Raw genomic sequence first — 22,781 nt, 5'->3', positions numbered from 1 at the left:
GCCTGAAGTTAGGCACTGAAATTCATGTTTTGAAAATCAGGCCACTTTGTTGACAAAACAAACTTAAGTGCCTAACATTTAAAAAAAAAAAGTGCCTAAAGTATCTTGGCTTTAAGATCGTCTCCTGAATCCTCAAAAAAATCACAGATCCACACAAATAATTAGTCATCTCTTCCTGATTCACTTTTCCTATCTAAATAGAAAGTTCTTTTTGCCTGTTTTGGTAGGGATTATTGACTGAACAAAGACCTTACACTTAACTTGATAGCATTTCTCTGTATTTAACATAACTTCTGAATGCCCCATCTGATCAATTTCAAAATTGCCTGGAATCTTCTAGGCAGAAATTGGCAGACATCTAGTATTTTGGTGAAAACCAGGAAGGGTGGAAAGAAGAGAAGGGGAAGCAAAGGACCCATCAAGTCCCTTGCATCTAGTTAGTAGACGTAGCCGCTTCAACCACCTCTTTAATCGTCTATAGGTCAAAAAAACATTTGATGGCAGCTATTCAGCCTTCTGGCATAATCTCAGCTCTGCCCATCATCCCATTAGAGTTTGATGACACCCTGAATGCACCTATCTCCGGGACAGGAATGAAATAAGTAAGAATGGTGTGGAGGAAGACTGAAGGGTCATGGAGCACACAGAGGCGGGAGAGTCAATGGAGGAATGTGTGGTGTGTGCAGCTCAGCCTGAAGAAGCAATAAAGAGTGTGACCCTCTGGTAATCTAATTTAAACTGTAAGCATGATAAATTATTGAACCCTAATTTGCATCTTCTATGCTTTTTCTCCAGAAATCTTGGCACAGAAGTCTGGAATGTGCTCTGCCTCCTGACAAAGCAGCAGTATTCAAGTATTTGTTTAGTAAACTCTTTGCTGTGTCTTCATCTCTGTCCTGCTTTCTAGAAGAGCATCAAGAGAATTTTAGACAAGATTCAGGACACAGCTATCTTTTCAAAAGGGTAAGGTGTGAAGATATAAAAGTAGGGGTTCATTCACTTAGTTGTTTCTGCAGGCCGAACTCCATGCACCACGCCCCACTCTTGCTTCTAAGCTCCCTGTTTGGAACCCTCACATCCCTTTCTATTTCAGGAACTCACCGCAAACCCTTCACTATCCTCATGCCAAGGGCTCCATATGTCCATTTCTCATTCCCTCAAAGACTCTCTGTGACTCCTCTATTCTAGGTGCTATGTGCACCTGCATTCCCCAGTCTCCCTCCATTTCCCCCCTTCCCCTCCATACCAGGGTCCACCCCACATTTTTCCCTCTTGCCAGGGTTCCTGTGGGCACATCTTTTCACCCACCATTATTTCTCTTTTTTCTATCTGGGAGATGTGTCATTTAGGATATCTTTCAGAGTAGCAGCCATGTTAGTCTGTATCAGCAAAAAGAACAGGAGTACTTGTGGCACCTTAGAGACTAACATTTATTTGAACATAGGATATCAACATGTTAAACTGTTTTGGGACAATGGGCAGAGGTGAGATAGTAACTTTCCAGCAAACATATCCCTAATTGGTGCTATCAATCAACTATAGTAAAAATTGTGTTATCCAGCACTTTATCAGCCAGAAAGCTCTATTCACTGGCATCTCCCAATACAAATCTTCAATCTAGTAACTGGGACTAGTATACTGCCCAGGAGGTTATGCAATTGCACATTCTGCACTCTGTTTTTATGCAAAATAGGCAGAAGACAAGTAAGCAAACTGATATCAGGGATTTATTCAAAAAAGCAGCTTCCAGGGTGTGTCATAGGATCATTACAGATTCAGCCCAATCTCCTACACCTTCTACATCTACAATGATAATGGATGTTGATCATGACCCTGAGGCACTGCAAGATCCTGAAGTGCCTTCTTAATTAAAGATTAAATTATGTTCAGTATCATTTTAGTGTTAAGCATATTTTTAGTGATCTGGGTGCATGCCATGCGCTGCCCATAGTGATATGTAGTGTCATAAAATAACCCTACTGTATAGAAAACTTTACCTGTATTCACCTAAGTGCTTCAAGAAACCAACTACTCTGCAGGACAGTACTACTACTGGATTGGTGAGTACCTGTACACTATTTTATACCTTATTCATTTTATTGTATTCTAATTATTTGAAAATTGATATTCCATTGGTAAGTATAACTAAATGGAATTTTTACTAACTGGCACACCCCTCTCCCCTAACATGCCAAATAAAGCTTTTACTGAAATTTGATCTATAGACAATTGCAGAGGTGCTTGAAGCTATGGCTCTGCTAAACATATTCCAAGGGCTCCACATGCCCTCCATTTTCCCCCTTCCAGTTTTCTGATTCTTCCTTCCCTCCCCCCAACCCCAGGGTTCCTGTGGGCACCTCTTTTCACCCACCAAATTAATAGGGTTCTGTCCCTTGAGGCCTAGAAATTCCCTGAGATTTTGGAATTAATCAATGTGGCATTCAAAAGTTATCACGTTACATCCAAACAGTGAAATGCCTTTAAGTTGAGAGTAGGATCTCTAAAACTTGTCCAATAATACTAATCTAAGAAATTAAGATGCACAGAATTTCAAAGTGGAGAGCAATGTTTTGAATAGAAATTAATCTTGTATGTTTCACATAGGTCATTTCCCTCAAGTGTAAATGAAGCCTTGGGACTCTTCTGGCAAAAATGATGCATTTCATGACTGTCGATGAAATCTACGCTTGAGCAAGAGACAAAGTTGCCAATTACGTTATATAAAATAATAATCAGCAGGAAGATGGAAATTTTACAATCCCAGGGTTCTCTATCTAGATTGCAGGTCTATGAAGATCAAAAAGCACTCAAAAGGAAATTTTCAGTATAAAGAATCTTACATGGAAGGAGTCAACGGGTCCATGAGGCTCAAAGCAAAGATTATTGCCTTCGAGAAAGTAGGAGAGACAGGAAGGAGGCACCTATAAAACTTCAGTGGCCAGACAGGAAGGTACTGCCCTATGAAGCTTCAAGGGTCCAGGCTACTTTCGAGGCTTATACAAAGATTACCCTATGGATATATTTTTCTATAAGCATTTTTTTCTGTGGCCAGCACTCACCCAAACCACTATCTAGACTAGAAATGGGGAAAATAAAGCCCTGCATCATCAAAGGTTGATGAAGCATATGTTGCATCTACATACTGCTTATATCACATTATGAGTACAACGTGGTCCTGACCTGATTAGGGCATCTACGTACTACTACACATACAACAAAAGAAATAAATTACAGTGCAGACTGCTTCATTATCTCTACCAGTGCCTTCATATATGTTGAGCAGGGATATAATGGCAGAAAACTATAGAACACAACATAAGTGATCCTCTGAGGGCAGATGAGCAAACTATTACCTAAAAATACCCCTTACAATCTCAGAAGATCACAGAGCCACTCCAGGAGTGTATCTTAGCTTGAAAAGTTAACAGGTGGAACAAATACTTGTGATAATTCTCATAAATTAAGCATGGATATAAGTACTCATACCACAGTGATGGGGTCATATAACAACCAAAAAAGTAAGGTATTCTTCTTTTAGAATGAGATCATCAAATAATTCTACAGATGCTGAGCCATATCTATCACAAAGCCAGATTGAAAGAATGGGGGGGAGTGTAGGAGAGAAAAATCAAGAAAGTCTGAGGACTCCAGGCACACCAAATTTTCTTCACCATAACATTACTGGAGCTTATGAAAGAGGAATAAGATGGTGGTCATAAGGTTCCAACAGAAAGCTGAGGAGATAAAACTGAAGAAACTGGATGTGTTCTGGACTTCAGAAAAATCACCCCTCATGCTTGCATTATTTTTCTTAGTCAATTCTGTTTAGGCATTTTACTTTTGCTTACTTGTTTCGCAAGCCTACCCCCATAAATCAGCTGCTGACACATGGGAAAATATCATCAAGAGGTTAAGTGTCCCGTCCATGGTCAGAGACCAAGTCAGAATGAAAAACAGAATGAGGACCCAAATCACTTGACTGCTAGGCATGTGCAAAACCTAAGAGACCACTGTGCCCTCCTTTCTCTTAAGGCAAACCATCACTGTTTAGAGAGCCTACAACTGCCCTGCCAGAAAAGAATCTCAAGCAACAAGAGTAACCACTCAAATATTAAGTTGGTATTTAAACACAGTGTGTATATAATGGCCATTGTGATGGTCTTAGGTATTTTGATAGACTAATTTCAACATTACTTCCAAATCCCTTTATTTTCTGGATTTAAGTTGGAAACAAGTAAATCCTCTGAAAACATTTGTGATTTTTTTCCATTGCACAGAAATTTTATATATTTCCACACCACTGGTTTTGTTTCTGATGCAAGAACATTTGCAATTTAGTAGGTTCAAGTTCTGCTCTCAGGTACACACATCCAACCTTTAGTAAGGTATGTGAGGAAAGACAATGAAGATTACTTGGCTAACAGAGTAATGAAATATGGACCACCACTGATGCAAAAACAGAATATTTAATATTTATTTATTTCTCCCTGCGCAATACTATAGGATGCAATTAACAGCAGAAATTATTTTTTGCTTTTTTTGGCATAAATTTATCTTATGTTCTACAACAGGTATACAACGTACGAATGGTCATACCGGGGTCAGACCAACAGTCCATCTAGCCCAGTATCCTGTCTTCTGACAGTGGCTAATGCCAGATGCTTCAAAGGGAATTAACAGAACTGAGTAACTATTGAGTATTCATCCCTGGTCATCTAGTCCCAACTTCTTGCAATCAGAGACTTTGGCATACCAAGAGCTTGGGGTTGTATCCTTGACCAGCTTGGCTAATAGCCATTGATGGACCTACTCTACATGAACTTACCGTATCTCATTCTTTTTTTGAGCCCAGTTATACTTTCGGTCTTTACAACATCCCCTGGCAATGGGTATACTGACAGGGTGTTGTGTGAGTAAGTACTTCCTTTTGTTTGTTTTAAACCTGCTGCCTATTTAAATTAATTGGGTGACCCCTAGTTCTTGTGTTATGAGAAGGGGTAAATAACACTTTCTTATTCACTTTCTCCACAGCATTCATGATTTTATAGACCTCTTTCATATGCTCCCTTAGTCATCTCTTTTCTAAACTGAACGGTCCTAATATTTTTAATCTCTCCTCATACAGAAACTGTGCCATATCCCTAATAATTTTTGTTGCCCTTCTCTGTACTTTTTCCAATTCTAATATAGCTTTTTTGAAATAGGGTGAGCAGAACTGCATGCAGTACTCAAGATGGGGGCATACCATGGATCTACAAAGTGGCATTATGATATTTACTGTTTCATTATCTACCCCTTTCCTAGCAGTTCCTAAAACAGTTAGCTTTTTTGACTGCTGCTGCACATTGAGCAGATGATTTCAGAGACTTATCCACAATGACTCCAAGATATCTTCTGTGAGTGGTAAAGGCTAATTTAGACCTTATCATTCTGTATGGTTTTCACCTATCAATACTGAATTTCATTGGCAATTTTGTCACCCAGTCTTGTGCAATCCCTTTGTAACTCTTCACAGTCAGCTTTTGACTTAACTATCTTGAGTAATTTTGTATCGTCTGCAAAACTTTGCCACCTCACTGTCCACCCTTTTTTCCAGATCATTTAGAATGTGTTAAATAGCACAGGTCCAAGTACAGATTCTTGGGGGACTTCACTATTTACCTCTCTCTATTGTGAACAATGACCATTTATTCCTACGCTTTGTTTCCTATCTTTTAACCAGTTACTGATCCATGAGAGGACCTTCCCTCTTATCCCATGACTGCCTATTTTGCTTAAGAGCTTTTGGTGAGGAACCTCGTCAAAGGCTTTCTGAAAGACTAAGTACACTAGATCAATCAGATCATCCTTGTCCACAGGCTTGTTGACACCTTCAAAGAATTCTAATAGATTGACGAGGCATGATTTCTGTTTACAAAAGACATGTTGACTCTTCCCCAACATATTATGTTCATCTATGTGTCTGATAATTCTATTCTTTACTATAATTTCAACCAATTTACCTGGTACTGACGTTAGGCTTGCCAGTCTATAATTTCCAGGATCAGCTCTGGAGCCTTTTTTTTAAAAAATTGAATTACTTTAGTTATCCTCCAGTCATCTGAGACAGAGGCTGATTTAAGCAATCGATTACATACCGTATTAGTAGTTCTGCAATTTCATATTTGAGTTCCTTTGAAATTCTTGGGTGAATACTGGTGACTTATTACCATTTATCAATTTGTTCCAAAACCACCTCTATTGACCATCTCTAGTCTGGGATGGTTCCTCAGATTTGTCACATAAAAAGAATGGCTTGGGTATGGGAATTTCCTTCACATCCTCTACAGGATGGATGCAAAAATTCATTTAGCCTCTCTGCAATGGCCTTGTCTTCCTTGAGAATTCAATTAACACCTCCATTGTCTAGTAGCCCAATTGATTGTTTGGCAGGTTGCTGCTTCTGATGCACTTACATTTGTTGTTGTTGTTAGTGTCTGTGTGTTTTGCTATTTGCTCTCCAAATTTTTTTTTGGCCTGCCTAATTGCACTTTTACCCTTGACATGCCAGAGTTTATGCTCCTTTCTATTTTCCTCAATAGAATTTGACTTCTAACTTAGAAAAAACAAAAATAAAACAACAAAAGCAAAAACAAAACAAAACGCCACCGCCTCCCCAGCAATTTACATATTAGGAAATACAGAGAGCGCTACAGAATGCAAACCTGTAACCTTGCTTCGAGAGCTTGGATGGTAAGAAAACCATTCTCTTGTAGTTCTTCCGTAGGAGGAAAATCCTCTTTACAATTGATGTTGCTCTAAAGAAAAGAAAACATTAGTCTACCAGCTGAAAGCAAGGTGCAGCTTATTGACATACAATTATAGAAGAATCTATGATGAGAAATTACAAAGCCACAAGGACCATAATGTGCAATAATAAAAAAAAATCGTATCTACCAAATGAAATTAGAGGTTAATGGTAAATATTGCAAAGACCAATTTATGAGAGGTTAATTAACAAGTGTCAGGCTCTTAATTAAGTGTCTTTGTTTGACCAGAAAATAAACAGTGTAGCGAGTGTTGCTATATGAAGTATCAACATGAAGCCTTTTCAGCAGCATTATTTTAATTTCCCCAAAGATCTTCTATTATTGACTGTCACGTCAAGTCAGACAGTTATTTCAATTGATTCTTGTTTGTTATAACTTCACTATTAAAATCATAAGGCATTGTATTCAAATTCAAATTTAAGGGGACTTGATAGCATATGTACAGCTTCACTTTGCAGAAATATTTCTATTAATATATTGAGGTTCTGTTAATGAAATTTCATTAGCATGTACTCAATGGGTAAGAAAAGGTAAACTGAACTTACTTCATAGCTGACCTCTCCCAGATCGGTTATAATGAATGTACTTAAACTATCTGTATTGGATTTGTTCTTAAAAAGCAATAAAATTTGTTCAGTCCCAGTGCCAATAAAGTCATCTACCAGAACAGACTTCACTTCTTGCCATCTGGAAGCAACCTGCAGTTAAATGCAATATTAAAAATGTATACACCTTTTTCTAAGACATCTGTATTTGAGATTCAATTTTGTTACAGTTCGCCTACGATTATTCACTTTTTAAAAGAGCACATAAGAGAGCAATTACTTTATTTGCACAAGCAGGTACTTTTAGTCTAGGGCTGGGGTGGGCAAACTTTGTGGCCCGGGGGCCACATCAGGGTTGTGCAACTGTTTGGAGGGCCGGGTAGGGAAGGCTGTGCCTCCCCAAACAACCTGGCCCCAACCCCCTCCCACTTCCCGCCCCCCTCAGAACCTCCAACCCATCCAACCCCCACTTCTCCTTGCCCCAACCGCCCCCTCCCATGACCCCCACCCCCTATCTAACCTCCCTGCTCCCTGTCCCCTGACTGCCCCGACCCCTAGCCACACCCCCACCCTCTGACAGGCCCCTACCCTGGGCTCCCATCCCCTATCCAACCGCCCTCTGCGCCTCGTCCCCTGACCACTCCCTCTCGGGACCCACCATCCCTAACTGCCCCCCCCGGGATCCCACTCCCTTATCCAATGCCCCCTGCTCCCTGTCTCCTGACTGCCCTCCCAACCCCTATCCACATCCCTGACCGGCCCCCCCGGGACTCCCACTCCCAACCCTCCCTGTTCCCCATCCCCTGACTGCCCCCTCCTCCCTGACTGCCCCCCAGGACCTCCCAGTCCCCACCCCCTTACCAGCAGCAGGAGCTCGCAGCCGCAACACCTGGTCAGAGCCAGCTGCGCTCCTCACGCTGCCCAGCGGGAGTGGCAGGCCAGAGTGCTGCCCTCACAGCAGCGTGGCTGTGGGGGAGGGCCCAGGGACTAGGATGCCCGGCCAGGAGCTTAGGGGCTGGGCAGGACTGGCCCGTAGGCCATAGTTTGCCCACGTCTGGTCTAGGGGCTAGACCATGGTTCTGTGAGCTAAAGTCTCAAATTCTGTTCCTAGCTCTATCATTGACTAGCTGTGTCACCCTGGACAAATCAGTTATCTTCTGTCTCAATTTTCCCCATCTGTAAAGTGCATATAATGTCTTTAAAAGAAAAGTCCTCTTTTCCAGATAACGTCTTTCAAATACTGCAACTTTTGAGTGCTTATTCGTAAATATAATTTACAATAAGAATTTTCAGAATTTATTGAGACCTGTGATTTAGTCATGTGATTCCCACCAATATTAAGATAGTTGTAGAGCTAAATTCTGCACCACGTATGGAAAACTAGCTTATACACAGAACAGTTAAGGAGATGATAACTTCAGGCATTTAGAGCCCTCCATATTCCCTCTCAAAGCTCAAATTACAAACAAAAATATCAAATTAAATGTTCATGTCAATTAGGTCCATTAAATGCAAAAAACTGAACAAAAAGGGTATTTTGTGCACTTTGAAGGCAAACGAAAAGTTTCCAAATAAAGCAAAATTATGCAGAGCTTTGGCAGCATATCAAGAAAACACTAATAATTCACACTGCCTCATGAATTTACAAAAACTAAAGCCAAAAAATGTCCATGGGCTTCACCTGCTGCATTTCTTTGTTGCCAAAATGTCAGGGAAAGTTAGTAAAATTCAAGCAGCAAATTTAAATTTGGGGTCAATATCAATTCAGTTCAGTTTTCTAAAATGGATTATGTAAAAACATTCATAACAGAGTCTTGCTATATGGGCAATTCTTATTATAAACAACTTTTGAAATAAGGACACTGGCCAAGTCTCAATTTTTTAATTAAGCAACTGAATCATTTACTTTTTTTTTTTAGACAAATCACAGAGCAACACTAGGAAAGATGTACTCTACTGTATTTAGGTCATTTTAGTGGAAGCATCATAAGGAGGAGCAGAGGGTGAACACTAACCTCTCTCTCGTGGGAACCTGACTTACAAATGTAGATGGGGAGAGGAAATAGAACCCTTAAAAATTTCCATTGTTTCTAGCTATATAAAACCACAATACCTGAAAGCTGTCTCTCTGCACAGCACAGACATTTCCAGAAGCAAATGACACAACATACAGCACGTCATTTCTGCTTGTTGTCGCTACTTGTATTGAACAGGGCTCCTCATATGGAAGCTGGCAGGTACCTTTAGGAAGACCATCTTGGAACCAAATCAACTGTTTTTTGTGGGTGATGGCAACAACTGATGTTCTGAATTGGCTTCTTGATATCGCAGTCCTGCAGACATGCACACAAGATATCACACTGCTATAGGCATGAGGCAGAAAACAGGTGCCAGTTAATATTTTCTGATTTTCAATTGCATATACAACGAACTCACTACCCCAGATGGCTCCATCTGATAACGAAAGTGTTTGCCCATCTTTTTCTTCTGGCAAACAAGCAGTTCTTGTCCCTAATACTATGATGCCTTCATTCTCAATCTCATCCACCCATTCAATGGAAGAAAACTGAACAGAAGCACTTAGCACTGTGCAAGTTTTGGTAGAGACATAAAAGAGTTTTTTCGCATGTCTCCATAATACTGTTGGACCATTAAGCAACCTTATATCATCTTTCAATTCATAGTCCAACTTAAAATTTAAGCATTGTTCAAATTTGTTGGAGCTGTGAAGCAACAATAAGAAGTATTTGAAAACACTATTATTTTTTCTCTCTCTCATCAAAATACAGGGGAGATTAATTCCTGTTCTGAAGTCTGCTGTACAGCGGCAACAAACAATTTCAATATTCAAGCTCCCACCATGCTTGCTGAACAGTCCTGAGGATTTTTGAACAAACAGCTTAGTGCCACTGTCATATGCCATTCTGTTGACATGTAATCTTGTTGTTTTTTCAGCCGCACATTTTGCTTTTGACAGCTGAAAAATGAGGACTTCTCCATTGTAAGATAAGATGTTTTCTTGTTCATCTGATAACATTTCTCTTTATGGTTATTCCACTATATGGATTCTGGACATCTCTCCATTTTTCATTAGGATAATTTTTCTGTTGAACAAAATTTGTAACCCAATCGATCTTTTTCAATCTACAAAAGAAATAAAAGCTTTTTAGATTAATTGAATATAAATTACAAGGATTGCACATGGAATCATAGAATATCAGGGTTGGAAGGGAGCTCAGGAGGTTATCTAGTCCAACCCCCTACTCAAAGCAGGACCAATCCCCAGACAGATTTTTCCCCCAGATCCCTAAATGGCCCCCTCAAGGACTGAACTCACAACGCTGGGTTTAGTAGGCCAATGCTCAGACCACTGAGCTATTGGTTACTGGTTACAAGTCAATCATATGGTCCCTACTATAAAATTCTGGCGTTAATGTGATGTTTGCCACACTAACAAATGCAGGACTAGAATCACACTTAGCAACTTTTTAATCAAATATAGGTAATCAGTAATATTATGCGGTAGAGATTTAATATTTTTACTCTTAATATGACAAAATATCTTTTACTTAGTTTTTAACATTATTTATCAAAATTATTAATTTACTGGCTGCCATCAATTCTACAACATAAAATAACGTATTTCATTTAAGCTATTTGATAACAAAATTCTATTAAGTTGTTTCACATGTATGGAATCATGAAAATTCAAGAAGGTAGCTCTAGGAAGAAATTAAACAGATCAGGAAATTGCAACTCCAAGAACTCCCAAACTATTTACTCAGGCATAATTCTATTTACATTTAAAGAATTTATTACATAAGAATGGCCACACTGGGTCAGACCAAAGGTCCATCCAGCCCGGTATCCTGTCTGTCGACAGTGACCAATGCCAGGTGCCCTGGAGGGAGTGAACCTAACAGGTAACGATCACGTGATCTCTCTCCTGCCATCTATCTCCACCCTCTGACAAACAGACACTAGGGACACCATTCTTTACTCATCCTGGCTAATAGCCATTAATGGACTCTTGAGCACAGTTACATAAAAAGACTTTATTTACAGAATAAGAATACAACTATCATTGTTGCCTGCAAAACCTTTTCTAGACAAAATGTAAGAATGGAGGAAACCTAAGCCAAGTGACAGGTCACAATTTATATCCCAACTACATATTCTTAGCAAGCTCCTGAGAAAAACAAAGGTTAATTTCCATTAGCTGGTCCCACAAATCAATAGCAACTGAAAACAGCTTGATTTATATCTAGTTTATTTTTAGCAAGGAAACAAGCAGATATTGGGAAAGTAAATTGAATTCTGAGCTGCATTTAAAAAAAAAATCAATACTACACATTGTGAAAAATATATGTTTTAAAATATGTAGCAACCATTTTAATAATACTGAATTACTTCCACACTAAGCCCTATAATTCACCTGCTCACAAGCTTGTCAAACAAAATTGCTTTTCTTGTAATATTTCTCATTTCAACTTAATGTAGTTTGAAAGTGATTTTTTTCATCCAAATCTGGGCCAAGTTAGTTGAGCTTTTCTGAGAAAAAACAACACATTTTCCCCATAAGTTCCATTCAGAAGTTTTGTTCTTGGATAACAAACACATCCAAACCAAGACACTTCAAACTTGGCATATTAGTTTTTATTGACGCTTAAAAAGCAAACCAGGTTTAAAGAAAACTGATCAGCAGTTTGAGACAGTTAGGAGCTTTTATGTAGACAATTGCATGTATGTGCAAACTTTCTTCCAGGTGTGCACTGAAAGAAGGGAGGACGATTCCACTCCTGTCTTCACTTCTCCACCTATATCTTTTTTCTAGATGAAATTAGAAATACATGGAGTGGATAAAAAACAATGATTAAAATTTAAAAAAAAAAAAAATCAGACTTCTTATTTAAATTTGATTTTTCTGATAAAATGCTTTTTGAGGAAAAACCCTATCCAGTTTTAATTAAGATACATTATAGCTCAAAGATATCTCAACATGGAACAGAGAGTATAAATTCTAATTCTATACTATGAGACAATATATTCATGTAATGTTTAAGAAAAGCGTTGTAAATGAATTCTAGTAGTTCATGGATTAGGTACCCAATTTTATGGGGTTCCAGGGGTTGATGTATAGATTATTTAGGTTAATCTTTCTATCTACCCAATGGTACTCAGTGGTCAGTCTAGAAGATACCATCAGAGATGCTTAGTTTTGCAGTTCTCAAACTGTGGATTTGTGTCTCCAGAGATAACATGCTTGTTAACAGAAAACATGTTTTAATATATTATTTATTTATTTATTTATTTAGAGGTGAGAAATAACAGACCTCAACCCTATTGTCCCCCTGCAAATTTGCATACACAGAGTCAATCCCTTAATCTCTCTCTAAAAGTGCAAAGTTTCAAAAAGTTCAAGAATAGAAGATAGTTGGGGGCAGAATAGATCTGGAGAAGGAAAAGAAGTTTGGAGATAAATGTGAGATGGAAGGGACAGGCAGTAGAAACAAAAGTGAAACTGTTTGAGCAGCATATTCCAGAAGTCTTTCTGAGTGTAGCCTTCATTGATTTGAGATCTACCATACCATTCTCTCACTAGAAGGGAAAGCCTGTAATGGCAGCAGGCTGTAAAACAGACCCAGTTTGGGAATATTTGAATGAAGTTCCTCTACCTGTGGGTAAGACAGGCATGTGTGAAAAATGAAAACAGTGCAACAAAGAAATGCAAGGCCTGGTTGCCCAAATGAAACATCATCATGAGAAGTGTTCCTTCTCAGGAGGATGCTGTGTTGAAGATGATGAAAGGGACATGTCTGAACATGCAGGATCTTCAGGGTTGTAAACTTTTTTATTTCATACTTCTTTCTTAAGGACTGCCTGTCTTCCTCATCGACTATTCTTTAATTCTCATGTTTGAGCCAAAAATATAGTTGTTACTCTATGGTACTATCATTTTAGATGCAGTTGTGATAAAAAAAATAAATAGCTGAAATAGGCAGATCTTCCTTTTACAATTTCACCTTTAAAGTAGTATTGAGTGTCAGTGAATGCAGTGAGTAATACTAAATGAGCAATATAGTAATAATTAAATAACTGCATTGACTTATTTTGTTTAGGAGAAGCCATCCTCAACATACAGGATTCTGAAGACTATCCACCTTCAAGATCACCATAATTTTCTATAGTTTCAGAGTTATCTGCCAATGATAGTGTTTCAGTCACACCATGTATGTCACATAGCCACAGTATATCACCTAGAGCAAAAAGAAAAAAAAAATCGGCATCATCCAGAAACCACCATAGGTAAGTTTGTGATAAGAACCAGAAGATTAAAAAAAGAGGTAACTAATGAAAAAATTGCCCAGTTTGTTTACGCAACAACCTCTCCTTTCTGTATGATTGAGAACCCACACTTCATTAACATGGTTCAGTCACTAAGACCAGGATACAGTCCACCCAACAGAGTAGATGTTGCAGACAAATTGCTGGATAAAGTGTATGAAAGAGAAATTGAGCAGTGTGCAGAAGGTCTAGAGGGTAAAATTGTTAACCGAAGTCTTAATGAGTGGAGCAATGTCCACAATGAGCTTGTTGTACATGCTTATGAGACATCAGAAGAAGGAAACATCTTCCTTACAGAAACAATTGATACATCAGGAAATGCACACACAGCAGAATACTTACAAGTAGCAGTAAAAGCTGTAACAAACTCTGAAAAAAAATTCAAATGTCTAGTACACAGCTTGGTCACAGAAAATGCTGAAAATGTATCCAAGATGAGAAGAAATTTAGAGGAGAGTACCAAGCTAATAACATATGGTTGCAGTATTCATTTGATGCACCTCCTAGCCAAAGATGTCAGTGTTCCAGAAATAAAGGCTAATGTTGTTGAAATTGCAAAATACTTCTGTAACAACCACTTTGCAGCAGCTGCTCTGAAAAAAGTGGGATGAACCAAGCTAACTCTCCCACAAGACGTGCGATGGAACTCAGTAGTGGACTATTTTGAGCACTGTATCAAGAACTGGACTAATCTAATGACAGTTTGTGAACAAAATCGTGAAAAAATATACGGCACTGTCACAGCTAAAATTCTCAGCATTGGGCTTAAGAGAAATGTTGAACACATTCTGAGTACCCTGAAGCCTATTTCTGTAGCCTTGAACAAAATGCAGGGAAATAGTTGTTTTATTGCTAATGCTGTTGAAATCTGGAAGGAACTGAGTGAGATCTTAAAAAGAGAAATATGCATTGACAGAGTTAAATTACAAGCATTAAAAAAACAAATGGGACAAGCACTACCTCCAGCTCATTTTCTTGCAAATATTTTCAATACTCGGTACCAGGGTCAAACCTTAACTGCTGAAGAAGAGGAGTTGGCTAATGCCATGGACATCCAACAATCATCCCTCCATAATGCCAACTATAATAAACTTCAGAGCTAAAGGTGAACCATTCAAGAAATATGTTTGCTGATGGTGGTTTAAAGAAAGTCACACTAGTGAATTGGTGGAAGTCACTTAAGCACTTGGATTCAGAGACTGTTGAAGTGATAATCTCACTTAACTGCAGTAGCTTCTTCTGTCGGTGTAGAAAGAATATTTTCTTCCTTTGGACTAATTCATTCCAAATTGAAAAATCGTTTGGGATCTGAAAAAGCAGGAAAGCTTGTTTTTCTTTTCCAGATTATGAAGAAACAGGAAAATGAAGGTGAAGACAACTGAGTTAGCTACAGAAGCCAGTATTTTAAATTTCTCATGTTGACCTGGCTGACACAGTCGATTTAATAATTTTTTTTAAACATTTCATTTAACCATTTTAATAAAAACAATTTTAACTAAAACAAACCTGATTTTAAAAAACTTGAATGTTTAACTAAATTCAAAAATTCATATGCTTGTTTTGTTAAAATATTATCTGTTTGCTGTTGAAGAAAAAAATCCAGAATACATAATGTTGTTGTTTTGGTTAAATAAAACCATGTAAATGTCTGTCTGGTTATGGTCTCCTTCTAAACCAGCATGGCAAGAAAATCCTCCAAATATTAATGATTAACCTGTTGAGTTGGAGATAGTTCACCTCCCAATGACTTCATAAATATCTGCTTCAATTACCTTTGGTAAATGAAATAACCAATCATTCATTTTCTGATATAGCTGTAAAACTAACCAGACAAGTTTTCAAAATAAATCACTGTAGTGAGTACCTTCTAAAGATGAAACCTTCATCTATCTCTGAGTTGTTGGTTGTTATAACCTTAATACATATTCTTCACAAGGATGCACTTTTATGTACAAATCCATGATTAAATCGAGTCTTCCTGATAGTGATTTAAATCAAATCCACCCTGGAAATACAACATGGCTACAAGTTACCATTCACAAATAGCACACTAATAATAAGAGATAATAGATAAAGAAATTGATTGAAATTTGTTGTAAAACATTTATAGTAAAAATTTAGTTCAAGTTTTCACGGATACATTTTTTTTCATTAACAGTCCCACAAAAACAAAAGTGACCACATTCAATTTATAAAAGACCATGTTACAAGTAATTTGTTAACCTGTATTAGTACATGTACTAGTAACTTGTACAAACAAAGGGCTTGGCTACACTTGCAGATGTGCAGCGCTGGGAGTTACAGCTGTCTTCGTACAGCTGTGTAGGGAAAGCGCTGGAGTGTGGCCACATTTGCAGCGGTGTTGGGAGTGGTGCATTATGGGCAGCTGTCCCAGCGTTCAAGTGGCTGCAACGTGCTTTTCAAAAGAGGGGGGGTGGAGTGGAGTGTGACAGGGAGCATGGGGGGGGGGGAGAAGAGAGAGAGAGAGCGCGCGGATTTTTGGAGCCGACACTGTGTCAGCTCCCTGCCTTGCAAATTCTGACCATTTCCCCGATCCCTCATTCACTCTTAAATGCAGTTAGCCTGCAGACCAGATAAGCAGCTGCTCCGACGGACTCCCTTTCCCCTCCCTGCCGCTGTGCTGTTTCTCTCCTCAAGCAAACACTAGCTGTAGACATTAATCCCCCTCCCTGCCTCATTCACAGCAAACAGGAGCTGTGTTTGTTTTTTAGATAAGCAGCTCCGGGAGCCCCGAGTTCACAACAAAACAAAGAGGCATCATAACAAAACAAAGAGAGTTCTTTAGTTAAAAGCATTATGGGAAAATTCTGGAGGCCAATTACAGGGCTTTTGGTGGCCACACTGGCGGAGCAGCGCTGCATCACCAGCGCTGCAATAGTTATACCCGAGGCAGAGCAGGAGTACAGCCAGCGCTGCAGCCAGGGAGATGCAGCGCTGTATGTGCCTTGCAAGTGTGGACGGTGTGTAAGTTGCAGCGCTGTAAACCCACCACCAGCACTGCAACTCTCCAATGTAGCCAAGCCCAAAGTTATACCCATCCAATGAACACAAATTAACATTACCACAGGAATGGGCAAGTCATTTAGTCATTCGGTACATTAGTTCCCCATCTGCAAAACAGGAATAGTAGTAATTCCCTACTTCACATCAGAGTTGTGAAGATAAATACATTAATGATTGTGACAGTCAGATATTATAGTAATGGAAAACATTTAAATACCCAAGATTTATAAATAGTCTGCAAAAGTGAGGTTCCTATTTTATATAGATTCTTATAACATCCTCATCACTGTAGTATGTGTGTGCCCTTTCCTATTTTTCAAATTCAATGTATCTAAAGACCCAGAACTTGCAACTAATTCACCCATGTGCTGAAATGGTACCTGTCTGTGCAGAGCAAGTTCCAAGAGAAGCCTTAAGGTTGCGTCAAAATAGGTTTTTCCACGTAAACTTTGCATAAATAGTATTTTCATTTAAAAAGCAAGTTAACACCTCTGATAACATTTCTATCTAGGAATGACCAAAAGGAAGGGAACTATTGTTCTAGCCATCCAGTGAGGAATCCCCCCCATTACTCCAAGTACTTCATAAGACAATCTTACAAAAATGAGTGTTCTAAACTACATGTAAAATCTTGGCTGCCGCATATTACAGTATATTCGCATTAAAGCTACAATACTGGTTACATTCTTCTGCTCTGTTTAGCAAAGTGCTTTTTATAGTAGCAGAGGTTCACTGGGCAGATAGGATTTTTTTCTAGCACCAAAATCTGGAGATCGTCCATGGTTTTCCATTTATGGCATTGTTGTGTCATGGATTCCAACAGCTCTCCTATTCAGTCATACTTTTTGATCAAGATGTAAGATATCAATAAGCTACTTATAAATACATGTATTAAGGATGTATAATTCACAAAAGAAAAAAACTTGTGGAATAGAGCAAGAACTGACAGGGAATTGAAGGGGCTTTCAACGCAAACAGTCTCTTCTGCGAGCAAGAGTCAGGCTAGCTGTAACCCTAATAATGCAAGACTTGTAGAAACGAGGATTGTGTGAGGCAAGTGGAAAAGAACTGTGTGAGAAGTTGCTACGACCTTGTGTAGGTAAATATAGAATGTAGACTAGAGTCTAAATAGATGTGAAAAATAAGATATCAGGATGACCTATGTATAAACAAAATGCAGCTGTTGCTCATTATTGTATGTAACAAAAAGGTATAAAATGCCTGCTGTAACTGTTTACCTGTAGAGAGACCCGTTTAGCTCTCTCCTTCCATGCAATTGCTAGAGATAATAAAGTATCTGATTTGCTGCACCCAACCAGAGAGTGAGAACTATGTTTTTCTCCGACTTTACAATACACTTTAGATAGAAAAGTAGCTCTCTGCATACCGAACCATCCTTTGACTTGCCAAGCTGAACCAGACAAGATATAGCAGAAGACCACATTCAGAAATTACCAACTGAGTGGTGTGCCACTGGATATTGCAACTCACACCATCAATGTGGCGAGAAATGCAAGTGACTTATCAGGTGATGTGGATATTTTACAACTTTGAATGTGGGCAGAACACTTAGATTCTCTATTCAGTCTGATAGTTCAGCTGTCAACTAGAGAAACGCTGTTCTTTTAAGTTGGGAGAGTCCGACACAAGAGCTAGATAAGAGTGGGCAGGCACCTTTCCCAATCGGCCCCGCGCCCCCAACACACTTTAATTAATACACATCTCAGGAAAGGACTTTACTAAAGTAAGACTCAGCCCGGACCTCAGCCACAGGTTTCGCTGCACTGTGGGCTCCTCCCCCAGGGCTGCTCAGCCCACACCTGAAGTCACCGCTTTTTACACAGCCAACCCCTTACTGCCAGGCAGAGTAACCAGCCGCCGACCCCCGAGAGGCGCCCCCCGGGGCTGAGCGGAACACACGGGGGGCGGGCGGGCGGTGGAGGCGCTCGGTACCTGTTCCTAGGCAGCGGGCAGAGGCGCCCGGGGCTGGGGCCGTTACACAGGCACGAACCTCCCGACCCCGCAGCGTCGCTCACTGGCCCCCGGCCCCGCCGCCGCTGAGGGCAAAGGGCCGCAGCCCGCACCTGGCGGCGCTCGGGCACTGCCCCACCCCGCGCGCGCGCGGCCGCCTTACCCGCCCTGTGCGCCGCGCGCGCGGACAGCTCCCAGCTCAGCTGCTCCCGGCCGGCTCCGAATGGCCCGCCACGCAAAGCATTGTGGGAGAGGAAACTCTCCCGGAAAGGCTGGCGCGGGGGGGGGGGGGGGAGAGAAACAGACAAGAAATGACGGGCAGGCGCTGGGCGGGGCTTGGGGCGGGGAGGGGCGGGGCTGTCTCAGGCGGGCTGAGGGACCTGTTGGGGTAGTTCCGGGAAGCGCGCGGCGTCAGTCGGCGCTCCCTTGGCTCCGCCCCCGACGCTCCCTTCGTCACGCGCTCCCCTCCCCCTTCCGCCCTGCTGCCTTGTCACCCGCTGAGGAAGCCCAGCGGGACCATGGCTGGCGTGAGTAGCTGCGCGAGAGCGAGGCGGTCTCTGCCCCCCCCCCCCTGCTGCGGAGCCCGCTGACCCCGGGGGAAACCAGGGCGTCCAGCTGGCGGGGGGTGGGGACAGCTGGAGGGTCTGGGGTCGGGGACAGTGGAGGGGAACCCCGGGAGGGCATGTGGGTTGGCGGACACGAAGGAGTGGGGTGGCGGACCAGTGGAGGGCATGGGGGGGGGCCGCTGGGGGATACCTGGGAAAGGAGCGTGGGGGTCTCATACCGGGTTTATCCTCTTGTTTCTCAGCAGCAGGACAAGGCTGCCTTAATTAGCGAAACCAGACGGCGCTTTGAGACTGAATATCTGCCAGGTTGGTACCATGCTGGTGGTGATGTCCATCTGTTTTAGGATTTCATGTGCTGTCCATCCCCAGCTGCAATGCTGGGGTAGTGTTAGGGCAAGTGATTTTTTTTTTTCACATAGATTGCCCATCGCGTGGTTTGCACTACCCTTAGTTATTTTGTAATGCTTGTGTCATTTTGCCATTCTCTTTTCCCCATGCACCCAAGTGAGTTGGTGTCTTGTCCTTCTTCAGGTGAGTTGATATGCAGAGCCCTTCATTTCCCAGATCATGGGGTCTAACACACATCCATGCTGTACACACCTGGTAGTTTCTGTGAAATGAGTTGCTCCTGTTTATTCCATTTTCTACTACCCAGGTGACTGCATCATAAATCATCACTGTAATTGGTGTGTTTCTAGTTGGCAGTGTTAGAGAGGAGGCCAGGGATAAAATGGGCATAGTGCTGATTCACTTTGACTCCTATTAATTTATTATTATTATTTATTAATTTATATTATACTAGGACCTAAAAGCCCTAGTCATGAACCAAGACCCCATTGTGCTATGCACTGTATAAAAAGACAGTCCCTGCCTCCAAAGAGCTTACACTCTAAATATAAGACCAGACACAATAGATGGTCTTAAAGAGGTCTCTCTGTGTCTGTGTTTATTTCTCCATGTCTACACTGGGGAAATACATAGGGTGACAGCACATTAGTTAACACAACATCAAACAACTCCATTTAGTATTTAGCAATGCTAGTTATGTTTTCTAACACAGCCATTCTAAACATACTTTAACACAGTGCTTCTCAACCTATTTACCATTGTGGGCTTCATATGCAGCTCTCTGTGTTGTGTGGACCGGCACATCCACACACTACATACACTACCTGTATGTCCCTTAGGATGCCACATGGGCCTCAGCTGTGTGCTGACTGGGCCACAAGCGGTCTATGGGTTGTGAACCACTGCTCTAACTTGATCTCAGACATGATTTGGCATTGAGTGTAGATAACATCTCTCCCCTTTCTTCTTAGGAATTCTAATGTAAATCCATGAATAGAAGAACCCAGCAGCATAAGAACTATAATAGTATGTCAGACCAATGGTCTGTCTAGTCCAGTATCCTGTCTCCAGCAATGGCTAGAACCAGAGCTACAGGGGGAGTGTACAGAAAAGGGCAGTCGGAATGATCCACCTGTCTTCCCCTTCTCACTGCCCCCTGGCTTCTGGTAGAGGTTTAGGGTTGTCCCGAGCATGGGGTTGCATTCTCAGCCATCTTAGCTAGTAGCCATTGATGAATCTATCCTCCGTGAACTTATCTAGTTCTTTTATTTATTAACCCAGTTACACTTTTGACCATCGCAACATTCCATAGCAATGAGTTCTAGAAGTTAATTGTGCAAAAAAGTACATCCTCTTGTTTGTATTAAACCTGCTGCCTATTAATTTCACTGGGCGGCAGCTGGTTTTTATTTTGTGAAAAAGAGTAAATATTTCTCTGTTCACTTTTTCTACACCATTCCTGATTTTGTAGACATCTATCATATCCTTTTTAGTTCTGTCTTCTCTAAGGAGAACAGCGCTAATCTTTGTAGTCTCTTTTTTTATGGAAGCTGTTCCATACCCTTCATCTTTGTTGCCCTTCTTGGAACCTGTTCCAGTTACGTTCTATCCTTTTTGAGATGGGGCAACCAGAAGTATTCAAGGTATGCGTACACCATGGATTTATAGAGTGAATTATGCTATTTTCAGTGTTCTTTACTATCCCTTCACGAATAGTTGCTAACGTTCTGTTAGCCTTTTTGACTGCTATTGCACGTTGAGCTGAAGTTTTCAGAGAACTACCTACAAGTGATTCCAGTGATTCTTTTCTTCAGTGTATATATGCAGTAAATTGTGTTAGTTGTACACCCTGGACTCTACCCTTTTAATATAGGCCTCAAACCTTCAAATGCACATGTGCTTTAACTTTACACCTATGAGTAGTCCTATTGAAGTTAAACATGTGAATAAGTGTTTGTGGGGTTTGGGCCATAATACGAATTCTTGTGACTTGATAGTGAGTGCTTATTGCTTCCTTATGCAGTTCTGTTTTTAAAACAAACAAACAAAAAAAACCCTTGAATGTTGCATAATTGGACTCAAATTTAAATTTGGGGCACATTAATCTTGGTTTTTTTGTTACAGTAGAAGTGGAAGGGACAGTTATGGTTAAGTTTGTATAATGGTTAAGTTTGTATAATGGCCAGTATTCAAACTCCCTGTCGTCAGTAATTATGAAAGATTGTAACTTTCACCTTTTCGGGCTGCAATATTTTAAGCTTTGCCTGAAGGTGAATTTTTCTTTACTAATTTGGGAGGGCAGGAGAGGGGGTGCTGTCATTGAGCTCAGTGATTTTTGAGTTCAGGGGGACTGGAGGGTGGATATATATTTCCCGCTATACAAAAGAAATACATGTTGCCACTTTTTAAACCGCCGAAGCTGCTGTAGTACTTGTAATGAAAAATTGAACTTGGTCGTGAAAATATTCCTGATTTAAGGACTTTTGAATTTCTAATGATATCTTTTTAGCCAACAGCTCTCACTAATAGATTATATTTTATTTGGTAAAACCTCTGCGTTTATGTACCTTCAGTATATTTTTCTCTGCACAACTGTTTTAACCATGCACGTGTGCATAGTCAGCCTTCCTTAGCTACAAGTTTCGTGAATTTGTTTAAAAAACACATGATGTAGAATGTACTATATGAGCACAGCATGCAATGTTTGCAAAGCTTTCTAGCTCAATCAAACCAAAACCGAATTTCATCATAACACCTCTCTTCCTTTCTAGGTTTCAGTCCTCTCTCTTTTTAGCTATGGAGCTGTTTAAAAATAAATAACAAACATCGTTACTTTAATAGCAAAAATTTTTGTTCGACTCATCTTATATTCTAAAATGTCTTTGCCTCTCTCTGGTCAAAGAGAAATTATATACTGCTCGAGTGCTGATAGAATTATTAAAATATATACCGTGGAGCAGAAGGAACTTACCATACCATATGAAATCTCTATGTAAGTAAAGATGACCTTGTCAGTTCCATAATGGAACTGTGAGACATTAGGCTTCTTGTTTGGATTATAAAGCCTCTTGAATATTGTCCTTTTCAGATAGGAAACAATTCCTTCCTCCATATTAGTATCGGGGAAGGAGGATTACTCTTTATCAGTGTGATGATATCATGAGACCATAGTC

The 22,781-nt window shown here is 40.4% G+C and overlaps 2 protein-coding genes across 5 annotated transcripts in view; one reads left to right on the top strand and one right to left on the bottom strand.

The window, feature by feature from the left end:
* FANCB (FA complementation group B) overlaps positions 1 to 18,965 on the bottom strand; it is a 30,706-nt gene extending 11,741 nt beyond the window's left edge. Inside the window, exons 1-5 of one of the 3 annotated variants that reach the window (XM_045028499.1) lie at positions 18,858 to 18,950; positions 11,790 to 11,905; positions 9,468 to 10,498; positions 7,355 to 7,507; positions 6,705 to 6,797 (exon numbers count right to left, since the gene is read on the bottom strand). In XM_045028499.1, coding sequence (XP_044884434.1) covers positions 6,705 to 6,797; positions 7,355 to 7,507; positions 9,468 to 10,391 — 1,170 coding nt within the window. In that variant the 5' untranslated portion in view covers positions 10,392 to 10,498; positions 11,790 to 11,905; positions 18,858 to 18,950. Of the gene's footprint in view, positions 1 to 6,704; positions 6,798 to 7,354; positions 7,508 to 9,467; positions 10,499 to 11,789; positions 11,906 to 18,676; positions 18,788 to 18,857 lie in introns of those variants that run through there. The other 2 variants (XM_045028583.1, XM_045028658.1) reach the window with 2 other exon arrangements.
* A 182-nt stretch (positions 18,966 to 19,147) lies between these two features.
* Positions 19,148 to 22,781, top strand: part of MOSPD2 (motile sperm domain containing 2) — a 62,847-nt gene continuing 59,213 nt past the window's right edge. Inside the window, exons 1-2 of one of the 2 annotated variants that reach the window (XM_045028309.1) lie at positions 19,148 to 19,221; positions 19,503 to 19,566. In XM_045028309.1, the coding sequence (XP_044884244.1) occupies positions 19,213 to 19,221; positions 19,503 to 19,566 (73 nt within the window). In that variant the 5' untranslated portion in view covers positions 19,148 to 19,212. The remainder of the gene's footprint in view (positions 19,222 to 19,502; positions 19,567 to 22,781) is intronic. The other variant, XM_045028383.1, reaches the window with a different exon arrangement.

The sequence above is a fragment of the Mauremys mutica genome, chromosome 1 (genome assembly GCF_020497125.1).
Source record: "Mauremys mutica isolate MM-2020 ecotype Southern chromosome 1, ASM2049712v1, whole genome shotgun sequence".
NCBI classification, from domain to species: Eukaryota; Metazoa; Chordata; order Testudines; family Geoemydidae; genus Mauremys; species Mauremys mutica.
The sequence above is the reverse complement of the archived record's forward strand: the minus strand, read 5'-3'. Positions and strand labels throughout refer to the sequence as shown.